The 11433-nt window shown below is 38.7% G+C and overlaps 1 protein-coding gene across 3 annotated transcripts; it reads right to left on the minus strand.

Annotated features, from left to right (window-relative positions):
* Positions 1 to 7176: 7176 nt before the first annotated feature.
* Positions 7177 to 11363, minus strand: LOC143452373 (5-oxoprolinase-like). 3 transcript variants are annotated; one of them, XM_076953317.1, is made up of 8 exons: positions 11254 to 11363; positions 10137 to 11029; positions 9913 to 10000; positions 8943 to 9138; positions 8173 to 8282; positions 7718 to 8107; positions 7571 to 7655; positions 7177 to 7502 (listed from the first exon to the last, which is right to left on the minus strand). In XM_076953317.1, the coding sequence occupies exons 3-7, from the start codon at positions 9979 to 9981 to the stop codon at positions 7575 to 7577; spliced, it is 846 nt and encodes a 281-aa protein (XP_076809432.1). In that variant the 5' UTR covers positions 9982 to 10000; positions 10137 to 11029; positions 11254 to 11363; the 3' UTR covers positions 7177 to 7502; positions 7571 to 7574. The 3 variants fall into 3 exon arrangements, with proteins under 3 accessions (XP_076809432.1, XP_076809433.1, XP_076809431.1); XM_076953318.1 differs by lacking the exon at positions 11254 to 11363 and having other exon boundaries at positions 7177 to 7469; positions 10137 to 11247; XM_076953316.1 differs by lacking the exon at positions 11254 to 11363 and having other exon boundaries at positions 10137 to 11247.
* Positions 11364 to 11433: the final 70 nt, after the last annotated feature.

Consider the following 11433-nt stretch of genomic DNA (forward strand, 5'->3'; position numbering starts at 1 on the left):
ATTCAAATGGAAACGAGGATTGCTTATGGAATAAGGCAAGTCGTAAATCAATTCTATTGAAAAGCAGAATAGGCGATCGTATCATAGTGTCAGGTTTCAGAAAATCAAAAAATAGCCTTCCATTGACGTGTTTGTCTTTCTCAGAAATTGACAAGGTTTTGTATCTGTGTCGTCATCACAGATGCGTCATGCGAACAAAAGCGAAAAATCTCGAAGGTTGTTCGCGGTCTCCGTTTAAATTTTTCCTGGCGCGAAAAATCTTGCTCAGGTCGAGCTGGAAATTTGACACTGTCCGTGTTCGAGTTGTTCTTGGGTGGGCAAGGACTTTATAAAACGATCTTTTTAACTGTCTAAGGTTAAATAAGAAACTTGTCCCGCTAGCCATTCTAACGAGCTAGCTTACAATACTCAGCCTGCTTATATCATTGACTACATTTACATTTGATACATACGGTGCTGTAGATGCGGTTGCTTAAATTTTCGATAGAATCTATGACATTTAAATGCTTCAAACCTTCAATGATGGTCGACTTTCGATGGCTATTTCCACATATTTATTCCATACAGCTTACAAAACATGAACTTTATTGCTATTTTGAGACAATAGTGTTTTCACAAATATTCCCTCCTGGAAGAAGTGATTTGGTTACTATAACTAGTCAATGTAAGCTGTCTACGCTTATACGGGTCACAAGTCTCAGGTGAAGTTATTGAAGGTGGACATCGACCACAAATGCGTGGAAAGTCGTATTTTTGTTGCTGCAACCTACAGACCCATGCGAAATATATAGGCCTACTTTTTCTCATATATCACTACATACGAACTACTTCTAAACATAGACATAATGTATACATATGTTTATTTACTCTCATCTAGCTACACTCTACATCTACATGCCGGACACCGGTCGATAGAGACTTTCACTTGTAAAGTATTTGAAGCATGGCTCGACCCTGGAAAAAAAGCTTCCTCACAAAAGGCGGACTTTCAAACCACTGGGCGGTTAAGCGGGCGGTTACAGGATAAGAACAAAAGCACACACTTGAAATCAAAAGCACATTAAACTTCTTTCTTAAGCTATTTCTGCACAAAGCGGCTTCGTAACGTTCGCTCAGGTATCAGGTTTCCAGCGGTGAGCTGGTAGCTTTGACGTCATCCTGCCCGGGTCCAGGTCATTCGAACAAAAGGGTAAATTTCAAACATTTTTAGATATCTCAATAATTTAGAAATTGCGTTCCAATTATTCGGATGGATGGATTTCCAAATATTTGGATGCTTTGCATCATCGGCTGCCGATTATGTCGTAACAAATAAACTTAAAGGCTATAAACGCTTATTCACAGAAAGATGCTTAATTGCACAATACTTAAATGACTGTGTCACTTAATTTATTAATTAAGTCTTCTTGATAGCCGAGTGGTTTGGGGACTGTCCATGGAACAAATGCGACTCGTGTTCCGTGGTCGACACTCAGCGACCTTATCCTTGCAATGTTCTTGGCCGTGCCATTAATATGATTTAATAAGGTTATAACCACACTTGCTATTGTTCAGTTGACAAGGTGGTCAGATCTAAATTCGGGAAATACTATGTAACAAATACAAATGTGTGACAATCGGAATTTGCACAGAAGCTAGCTCGGAGATCGGGGCTCGAGCGATGAAGAATCATCGCCGGGTTTAAGTCGCATAAAACTTTTGTCAGTCCGAAGATAAAGACCTCATAACATCAGTATACCAATTTCTCTGAGCTACTCGTCAATTGTCCAAGCACAAATATTGTAAAGCGAGTTGTAGAAAGCAAAGTTAATTTTCCATCTATCGGAGGTTTAAAGTCTGGCTTGTTCTTTTGTCCATGCAGCCTTAATTGAAACGTTGAGCTTCTAAGACGCGAAGTTCCCTTAACTTTTGTACCGTTTGACGAGTTTTGTCGAACAGAATCATTTATTATTAACTTCTCTCTAAAAAGAGTTCATTGTTTCTAGATAGGGAATCACGTGCCAAATTGCGGCGTGACGTAAGAGAAAACCAACGGAAAAGCAATTCACCGACAATCGAGTGATTTAAAATCATCAACAGAATTTAACCAATGTATAAAGCTTAGTGACGTATTTATGCTACACCCACTCGTTTGCCGAGTCGTAACTAAGTCATTAAACTCGAGTCCCAAGTCAAGTTTTTTGAAAGAAGTGACTTGAATCTGTCAAGTCGACTCATCGGGCAAATAAGAATATAAAATACCGTTGCTGTGTACCGTGCTGGCCAGACTGGCAAATACAAACACACAACTCGACTTAAACTTGACTGATGGAAACACAACGATTTAGTGCAACAAAATAGAAATTAAGCAACATCCGGAGAGAGACGCGAAGAAAGCGAATAAACCAACTAATTTATACCTGAAGAATTATTACTTTTGTCTCTAAATTTATTCAATGATGATGGTCGGCTAACAATCACATTACAGATTACACCAACACAGCACATTGCGCTGACGCTCCAACCATAAAACGCTTCAGAACCGCATTGAGCAATATACACAGTTGGCCACTTGATGTTGACAAAGCGCAATTGAGATAGCAATCTCCGTTCAATGAATCAACGAACAGACACAAAGGCCCAAACGTCCACCATAGTGGAGGGTTGTATCAGACATTCAGAAAATCAACGATTTCATTCAATCAAAACATATTATGACGTCGAACAATGTTGCCGGTCCTAATTAACAACGTAACACTTTAAGAATAGCCTACGTTGCGTTCGACGGTAATTACCCTAATGCGACACTAGAGGTCAAATTCTTAAATAAGTGAATTACAGCGTAGTCCACTCTACATGTTGAAAATCGGAACATTTTAACATGTTTTATCTGGTTGGTGTCGACAAAGTGTTTAATAAAGAGAATTTTTACTCAATGTTTAGAAGAATACTATTTGTTTCAATACAATGGTCGTCGCTTTATACGTTCCGGTATATAATAAGCCCACCTGCTAATGAAACCCGATGTTGCGTGGTTCAGACGCACTCCGTTCATTCCGGTAGTAAAACACCACACTTAATAAACACGAAACCCCGTTTCATATGAGCCCGTGTTCCAAGCACCATCGCATAATATTGAGTGCAAAGACGGAGTGACCAATTTGCGCAGTTTGCTTCAAGCCAAGTGCAGTCAAGCGAAGCGTCGTTTTATTTCAAGCACATTTTGTTTTATTGTAAAGGTTGGAAAAAAAATTCTGTGCAAGCTAAATAGTTTGGTACCATTTATCCTTAAATAGGCCTACCATGGTCATCGGACGCGACACACCAAAAACAAACACATCGTCTGTGAAGCATTTTCGTATGTTTTTGTTTCCGATCACTGGTTTCTGAGAACTTTTCCGGGAAAAATTTAGAATTTAAAAATTTGATGAAAGCCCAAATTAATGACGTAGAATTTCTAAGAAACGTGTTCTTTGACGTAGCAACGGTCGCAATGAAGCGGCCGCATGAAATAAAAATTCAATTGAAAGAATAAAGAGCGGGAAAATATTAAACAATGGTTGGAATCTTAACTATTGTAGTTTAAGCTGAACCAGGTTTCACGACAAACTCATTAAGTACAAAGCATCTCTTTTTCTCGATATTGTGGAAGGCTTCATATAAAATTTTACTAAAATTTAATCGAACTTTTTAAAGGATTTTGTAAAACTGTTCCAGATATGAAAGTTACCAACCGGTTTCGGTTCAATGAACAAGTAATAAAAGAAAGTCGTTAGATGTCGGATTGAACCGATGCTAACTTAAAAAGTCAATTGATGCCATTGGTGCGTGGCCATGACAGGACCGGCAACTTTCCTTGTCTAACAAACAAAGTTTGGTCAAAATTCAGCGGCTAAATCATTTGTAACCAAGCGCAAGCCCACACTTTGCACTGGGATTGTTACGAACAAACGTCACAATGAAGCAATGACAAAAGGTCTCAGTGCAAACAAAGCAAACAAAGTTTAAAGTTGGTAGAGTTATCAAAACATACAATAATCATTGAAACCATTGTATTGACCAGACGTTTAAGTCAACACATCACTACAATGGATCCTCAATGTATTAGAATGCTGCAAAGTTACCTCGGTTCTAATATTTGCGACACAACCCAAGGTAATTTCAGCTTTCCCACAACTGACAACATATTCGCAGTGACCTTTTTGCAAAATATGTAGATGAAAATAAGCATAAGCCCAACACATATTAAGCCTCAAATAATTCAAACTTTACCGCTACTAAATACCACGCGTTACATTCACGTGAATTGATGAATCCCACTGCATACACAGAATAAGCCAGCAAGGAAACTTGTGATTATATTTGTTTAGAACTTGCTTATTAAATGTTTAAACACAAATTAAGCAAATTGAACGGTCAATGTACGAAAAAAAATGAACAACTAGAAAGACATTCAACAAATTACTACATTGTTTGATCATTAGTAGACTCACCGATTGTGACGTCATGGTTTTTCCCCGATTACGTAAGTTGTAACTCACAAATAAACTAAAAACTACCAGAGCTTTACTGCCTTCAGATAAATTTTAATTTGAATTGAACTTTGCACTATACTTCGCAGGCCGCGCTTGGAAACCGGGATTGTTACGAACAAACGTCACAATGAAGAAATGAAAAAAGGTCTCAGCTCAAACAAAGCTACAGAGTTGGTAGAGTTATCGAAACATAAAATAATGAATGAAACCATTGTATTGACCAGACGTTTAAGTCAATAAATCACTACAATGGATTCTCAATGTATTAGAATGCTGAAAAGTTACCTCAGTTCTAATATTTGCAACACAATCCAAGGTAATTTCAGCTTCCCCACAACTGACAACATATTCGCAGTGACCTTTTGTAAAATATGTAGATGAAAATAAGCCTAAGTCCAACACATATTAAGCCTCAAATAATTGAAACTTTACCGCTACTAATTATCACGCGTTACATGCTCGTGAATTGATGAATCCCACTGCATACACAGAATAAGCAAGCAAGGAAACATGTGATTGTATTTGTTTGGAATGTTTAAACACAAATTAAGTAAATTGAACGGTCAATGTACGAGACAACATCAACGACTAGCAAGACAATCAACAAATTACTACATTGTTTGAGCATTAATAGACTCACCGATTGTGACGTCATGGTTTTTCCTCGGTTGCGTAAGTTGTAACTCACAAATGAACTTAAAACTATGAGAGCTTTACTACCTTCAAATAAATTTAAAAACGATAAATGCTGGATTTGCAGCAGAATAAAATATTATCAAAATATAAAGTCCCTATAAAACAAATTAATTCCAGGGACGGCTTGAACTACCACAAGCTGCAGTTAGTACACAGAGATAATGGCGACCAGATCTTATTTCTTTTATAATGAAGAACTCTTTCCTACAAGATGTGATACGATCTCACATAAAATTTGATACTGGTGTATTCACTTGCGCAGAAAGTTTCCTTTGTCAAATGATGAAACAATAACCCTTGTGACGTAGCCTACATGGATTTACTGATAAACAGAGCTGTCATAAAATCAGACTTTAAAGCAATTGTATAAACATTGTATATATGGTCGAAGGAAAATTTGATACTTTCCAGATGATATAATGACCCTCATAGATATAGCAATATAAAACTACACAACATACTTTCAACTAAATGCAACAAACTGGCGGGCGATGAAGAGAGTAAACGAAGTATGATGAGAAAAACTCGTTAATTACTACGATAAAGTTGTGGGAATATTTAAACCAATCAAATTACTGCTCACTGATAGTAGGTGACGAACGGATTTAGGTTTGTTAGTTTCAGTTTAACATTAAGTTTCGTGTTGGAGTTACAATTGATGACGGTAAAGCACCAGTCGTAGTGTTGCGTTTTCTTAGGCTCTTTAAAACCTGCAGGTTTCCGAGCAATCAACGACCCGGATAAAATAAGTGAATAAGATGTTAAAAGCACCAGATAAAAGTAGTGGCCGCTTTCCACAACAGCACAGATAGAATGAATGAAACACGAGTCATGCGCAGTCTCAACGCTTGGTCACGCTTGAGCGACGTTCCCACAATTCCAAAGACCAAGACATGCTGTGGAATGGAATTGAAATTTTCCAAGGTCCATATCCTGCAAAATCTTTCATTTCATATTCCATGCTTTGTACGATATTAACGCCTTCGAAAATGGAAGAAACCACATTGTTATAATTTTAAAAGTTTGTGGTGAACGCACTTGATTGTGTGAATGAGCGTGCACGTGTACTGTTCTGGAAATGCGTGAACTTAGTTCAATTGTGTGAATGTGCATTCGACTTTATTATTGAAGATTCGTTCTATTCCATAAATGAAATCTTTCATTTCACTCCATGCTTTAACAATTCCATATTCCCTGCCAAAACAAAGACAACTCCGAGGAGCAAAGCACCAAGTTCATGGCCACACGGAAGTTGTGTCTGTGTGAGAGGAGACCGAGCAGCAGGTATAAAGCTGTTGACTACGAAGGTGCAATTTATTCAACTTATATGTCACGAAACACTGCACAGAGAAGTAAAGATTATTATTGTCATAAAACTAGGAAAGGTTTGTTTAATGCTTGGTATGATAATTAATCGTTGTCCTCGGACTGAGAACAGTATTTGCAAGTCTTAAACATGGCGACGATTTCTCATCCCTCGAGTCCCGGTTGCCGAGGTAGCCTTTGTGCAAATTTTGATTCTCACACGTTGTTTATTAGTTTCTCTTTGACTTTTATATAATAAGTTATCGCCTGAATTAAGAACAATCCACCAGGTCCACTGAACAGGAGCAAGTGTCATTAATGCCTTGTCCAAGTGCGTTACAACTGCGGGCTATAACGCCACTGGGTGTCCATAAGATAAACTCGCTGCGAGGAACAAAACGTTTCAGCAAAAATTCCTTAAAGCGGTCGAGGTTCTTATATGACTCCTATACACGAGGGCTGTAAGTTTTTATTGCTTTTGAAGAAAACGATGTTGGCAATCTGTTTTAATAGCTGCAGGGCGCCACCTTGAGACACACTTTACAGCAACGATACTTTCTAAATGTAGCGAATAAATATAAAATTCCTTCGCATTCTACTTGTCACTCTTAATGTCTGTCCTTTTAACAAAATCTTGAAGCTGGCAAAATAACCAAACAAGTAGCTAAAAATATTTTTAACAAACAAATAAAAAACCGTCACTAATACTTGGCCATCGCCTCATTCAATGTTAAACGGTTGCAAAATGCGCGCGAAAGACGAACAATCTTTAAAGTTTTAAAAACACAAAACTGTAATTTCTCCGCAAGAAACACGCACTTCACTCGAAACGGTAAAACTATGGGCAATGTTGCGGAAGACGAAATTCAAAATTCTCCAATGTTACGTCACGGGTCAGAGGTGTTGTTGTCCTTTATGACGTAACAATCTCACCCTGACTTCCAGGTCCACCACCTGCATTATAAGAAGGTCAAGACGACCGGATATCTGCCATAAACAAACTTGTTACCAAATAATCATCTATATGACGTCACAATAAAACATAACTTTCCCACCTTTTCAAACATATCTTTCCGGATCAGTGCTTCTTGTGTTGGTCATGTGATTGTGAAACCCACTGCGACCGTGCCAGGTTGGTCCCTGCAAAATCGCCACGTCATCATTACGTCACGCACAACGTCATTCATAAAACGAGAACTTACCGCTTCAGCTCCACCGGCGACAGTATCGTAATAACCAAAGCTCTCATCACCAAAGGTCGTGTTGTTCATGCAACCCTGCGCCACAGCACACGCTATAAACGCCTTCATTATGATGTCAACGATCCTCTGCGACGTGAGCACGTTGCCACCGACGACGGCCGCGTCATCCTTGGGGTCGAGAATGGACCACTTGAGTTTGTTGACGGGAATAGGGGCGAGGCAGCCCTGGTTAAGCGGGATGTCGTAGCCCACCATGCACCTGAGGCAGTAGATGATGACAGACTTGCTGATCGCTCTCGGCGCGTTCAACTTGTTTATCACCATAGGGGATGTCCCTTCGAAATCGAATGTCGCGCTTCTCGATATGAGCTCCTGGACCAGGTGGATACCCTAAACAGAAAGCTTCGTTGAAATGTCTGTGATTGATGCAGCTGTGACGTCATAAAGACACTTACCTTCTGGTTAGCGGCAACTAGCGCTCTCAAGTCGGCCAGGTTGCCATGGAGATCGTGGGCCCGGCTGCAACTAGTGAATTCTCCTGGGAGCGTGAGAAACGCTGTTACTTCTATGAGGTAACAAGTAAAAACAAGTTCAATAGGGTTTAAAGCAGTGGTTCCCAACCTGGAGTTCGCGGACCACTTGGGGGTCCGTGAGTGTCTTGGTTGCATGTAGGCTACTTTATTCCTCTATTGTTTGTGCAACGAAAGAAGAGAATCATAAACATTTTAAGACACTATTTCATTGAAATTTGCAGCAGCTCCCAAATATATCCGATATTACAGTAAATATCCCTCAATAGTAGGTTATGCATTAAATAACAAGACATTTTCTGATTGAATTCTTGGCTAATTTTAGGTACGGGTCCGCAGGTTTGAAAATTTATTAAAAGGGGTCCGCGACTAAAAAAACATTGGGAACCACTGGTTTAAAGGTAATTCTGACTCATTACAAAACCAGAAATCAATTCGTCATTTCACATAACAACTACCAAGAAACTTTTCAGCATCATATGATACGAGAAAGCACGTCATTCACAACATTATCACATAAATCACATTCACATCCCAGCATAAATCGCAACCTTCTGATAATATTTTTGTAGCGGTTAGTTAACACAAACACCGTTGTTACACACTATGAAATTTTTGAAAATCATATGATAAACTTCGTGATCAGATCTATAACATTGACCACATCACTAAGCAAATCACATGATCATACTCACGAGAGTAAACAGGAAGATGAACTCCTCCAGCACATGGATGATTGGAGACGATGCAATTTCTTTCATTGATCTCTATTGCCCACATCTGGTACTGCACGCCATCCAACATGGCCTCTAGGTGGCTTGGGATGTGAGAAGCGTTGGAAACAAGACGACCATCGGGTCCGAATAGAGTGCACAAGAAGTCAAGTCGTTCCTGTCGATTCATGTAATGTTACACAATAAACAATGAGTGTTCTAATGACACAGAATGATCAAAATAGAACTACGCCTACTCTGTTATCAAGAACATATTTACACAAGCAAGTCTTGCAATATACACAAGACTACACCGGACTTTCAACGACTGAACCACAGATAAAACGTCAAGGGCTGAGAAATCTTGGTGTAACATATGCGTTAGAAATTTGACCAAACAAACAAAAGCAGTGTTGGACGATTATCTAGACCAGTGACGTACAAATAACAAACATGTATAAATATGACAAGTTCCAGCCAGGCAAAAACCTTAATGTTAGTGGATATCGCTGTCTGTTGTAGAATCCTACCTGTCTGTTCTGCAATGCTCATGAACCTTTGATGTCAAAGGTCAGGGGTTATAATATATTGATAAGACCAGTGATCCCAGTCTAGCACACACACAATAAAAGTTAATCGGAATGACAAATAACGTAACCCCACTTACAACTACCCCCATAATCATTGCATGCATTTGATATTCAATTTCCCAGTTATTGTCTTTCGAGTAAATTGTCAGTTATAAAAATCGCTTCGAAAAATTCAGTCCACGAAATAACAATTAGCATTTACAAATAACACCTATATATTTAAAATAACGGAGAATGACCCAGAACCCAGCCGCACCTTACAACTACCCCAATGGTCATTGCATGCATTTGATATTCAATTTTCCAGTTATTGTCAGTTATAAACTTGCTTCCAAAAACTGTATCTACGAAATAACACTGACCTGTGTGAAAATATAGAGAATTGGATGGCGTCCAATACCTTGCCAATATGCTTCGGCTTTCCCTTCCATACCATGATGATGACGTCACCTGAATACGTAAAATTTCACAAAATTACAATTTCTAATCACGGCAAGCTACAATGATGTTGTCAACCTATCATGTAAGAAAAAGACTACCCTCATCAAACTCTAAGTGATGTCACCATGATGTCATAATGCAATACCTTTCTTAGTTATCTCTGTCTTGCAGTCGGGTTCGACCAAGATTGTGCTATTCTTGTGGATGATGATCGCTGGACCGTGAATCACCTGACAGGTCCTCAATGAAATGGACGTTAATGTCGAGATGACCTCCATCGAAATAACATGACACCACCTGCACCACACATGCTTTATTATCACATCACTTATTGTAATAAACAGTCGATGCATGCAGTTGACGACATGCATTTGCTCTTATGTCTGGTAAGATCTTACGCACAGAGAATCAGAGCATACTTAGGGTGTGTAAATTTTGCCATTTTAATTAACGTTTAGTGACAGTAGTAGCACAAACTGCGACGAAGATACCTTTTGTAGCATGTTATCTTCACAATCACTTTATAAGTTACCTCGGATTGAAGCAATTATGCACGGTTTGTGATTTAAGTATTTGTAATAAGACGATAGCACAACATACACATAGGTGCAGCAAATAAAAATTTAGCATTGATATTTAACAACACTTTACATCATCACTAGGGCAACCAAAAGTCAATATGTTCAATTTTTTTACCTGCTCAGAATGCTATGAAACAAGCACAAAACAAATTTCAGCTTTGTACGACGGGTGGCATAGAAGTTATTAGGTCAGATAAAGTCAAAATGTTATGTTAGGTCAAAATACGGTCAAATTGTTTCGTTAGGTCTTTTTCTTAGGTCAAAATCTATTAAACTTGTAATTTTGTAACCATTTTGTAATATTATTCTTCCATTTTTCTCTTTTCTTGTACCGCAAACAATTCCAGTCCCGCAAATTTTACTTAAAACCAAAGCCACAAAGAGAGGGAAGGCTTTTCAGCGCGTTTGGTGACGTCACGATGTGACGGCATTGCATTTGAAACTGCAAGTTGTCAATCTTAATACGCAGAAACGAAAAAAAGTCAACACTAGAAAAGCATTTTATCATTTTTAAATGCAGCTTTAGATAAGAAAGTTGCTGTAGACAGTGTAGAGACTATCAGTATAGCGCTTTTCCAAATGAGGTCAAAGTTTAAACGATTTAGGTCAAAATAAGGTCAAAATTTAAAATTTTTAGGTCAAAAAACTTGTTGTCCTAATCATCACAAATCATATTGTTACCTGTCGTACAACATTTGCTCCGGCAACAACATTCCCAGACACAGATTGGCGTCACAGTTAGGGAATCCCCTTTCTGTAGCATGTGGGGCCTGGTTGGGCCCCAACAGATTCAGGGAGGACTCGGGCTGACGACAAACAAACCCAACCGGAAAAATTGCATAGACCAGACCGTGCTGCGAC

Source organism: Clavelina lepadiformis, chromosome 4, assembly GCF_947623445.1.
Source record: "Clavelina lepadiformis chromosome 4, kaClaLepa1.1, whole genome shotgun sequence".
Lineage (NCBI taxonomy): Eukaryota > Metazoa > Chordata > Ascidiacea > Aplousobranchia > Clavelinidae > Clavelina > Clavelina lepadiformis.

What these genes read in the sequence shown, in the direction of transcription:
- LOC143452373 (XM_076953317.1), bottom strand. Translation starts at nt 9,981, where the DNA reads ATGGAAGGGAAAGCCGAAGCATATTGGCAAGGTATTGGACGCCATCCA. An exon ending in TTCTCTATATTTTCACACAG is followed by an intron (nt 9,139 to 9,912) that starts GTCAGTGTTATT and finishes ATGAATCGACAG; the next exon opens with GAACGACTTGACTTCTTGTG. An exon ending in TCGCCGGTGGAGCTGAAGCG is followed by an intron (nt 7,656 to 7,717) that starts GTAAGTTCTCGT and finishes GCGATTTTGCAG; the next exon opens with GGACCAACCTGGCACGGTCG.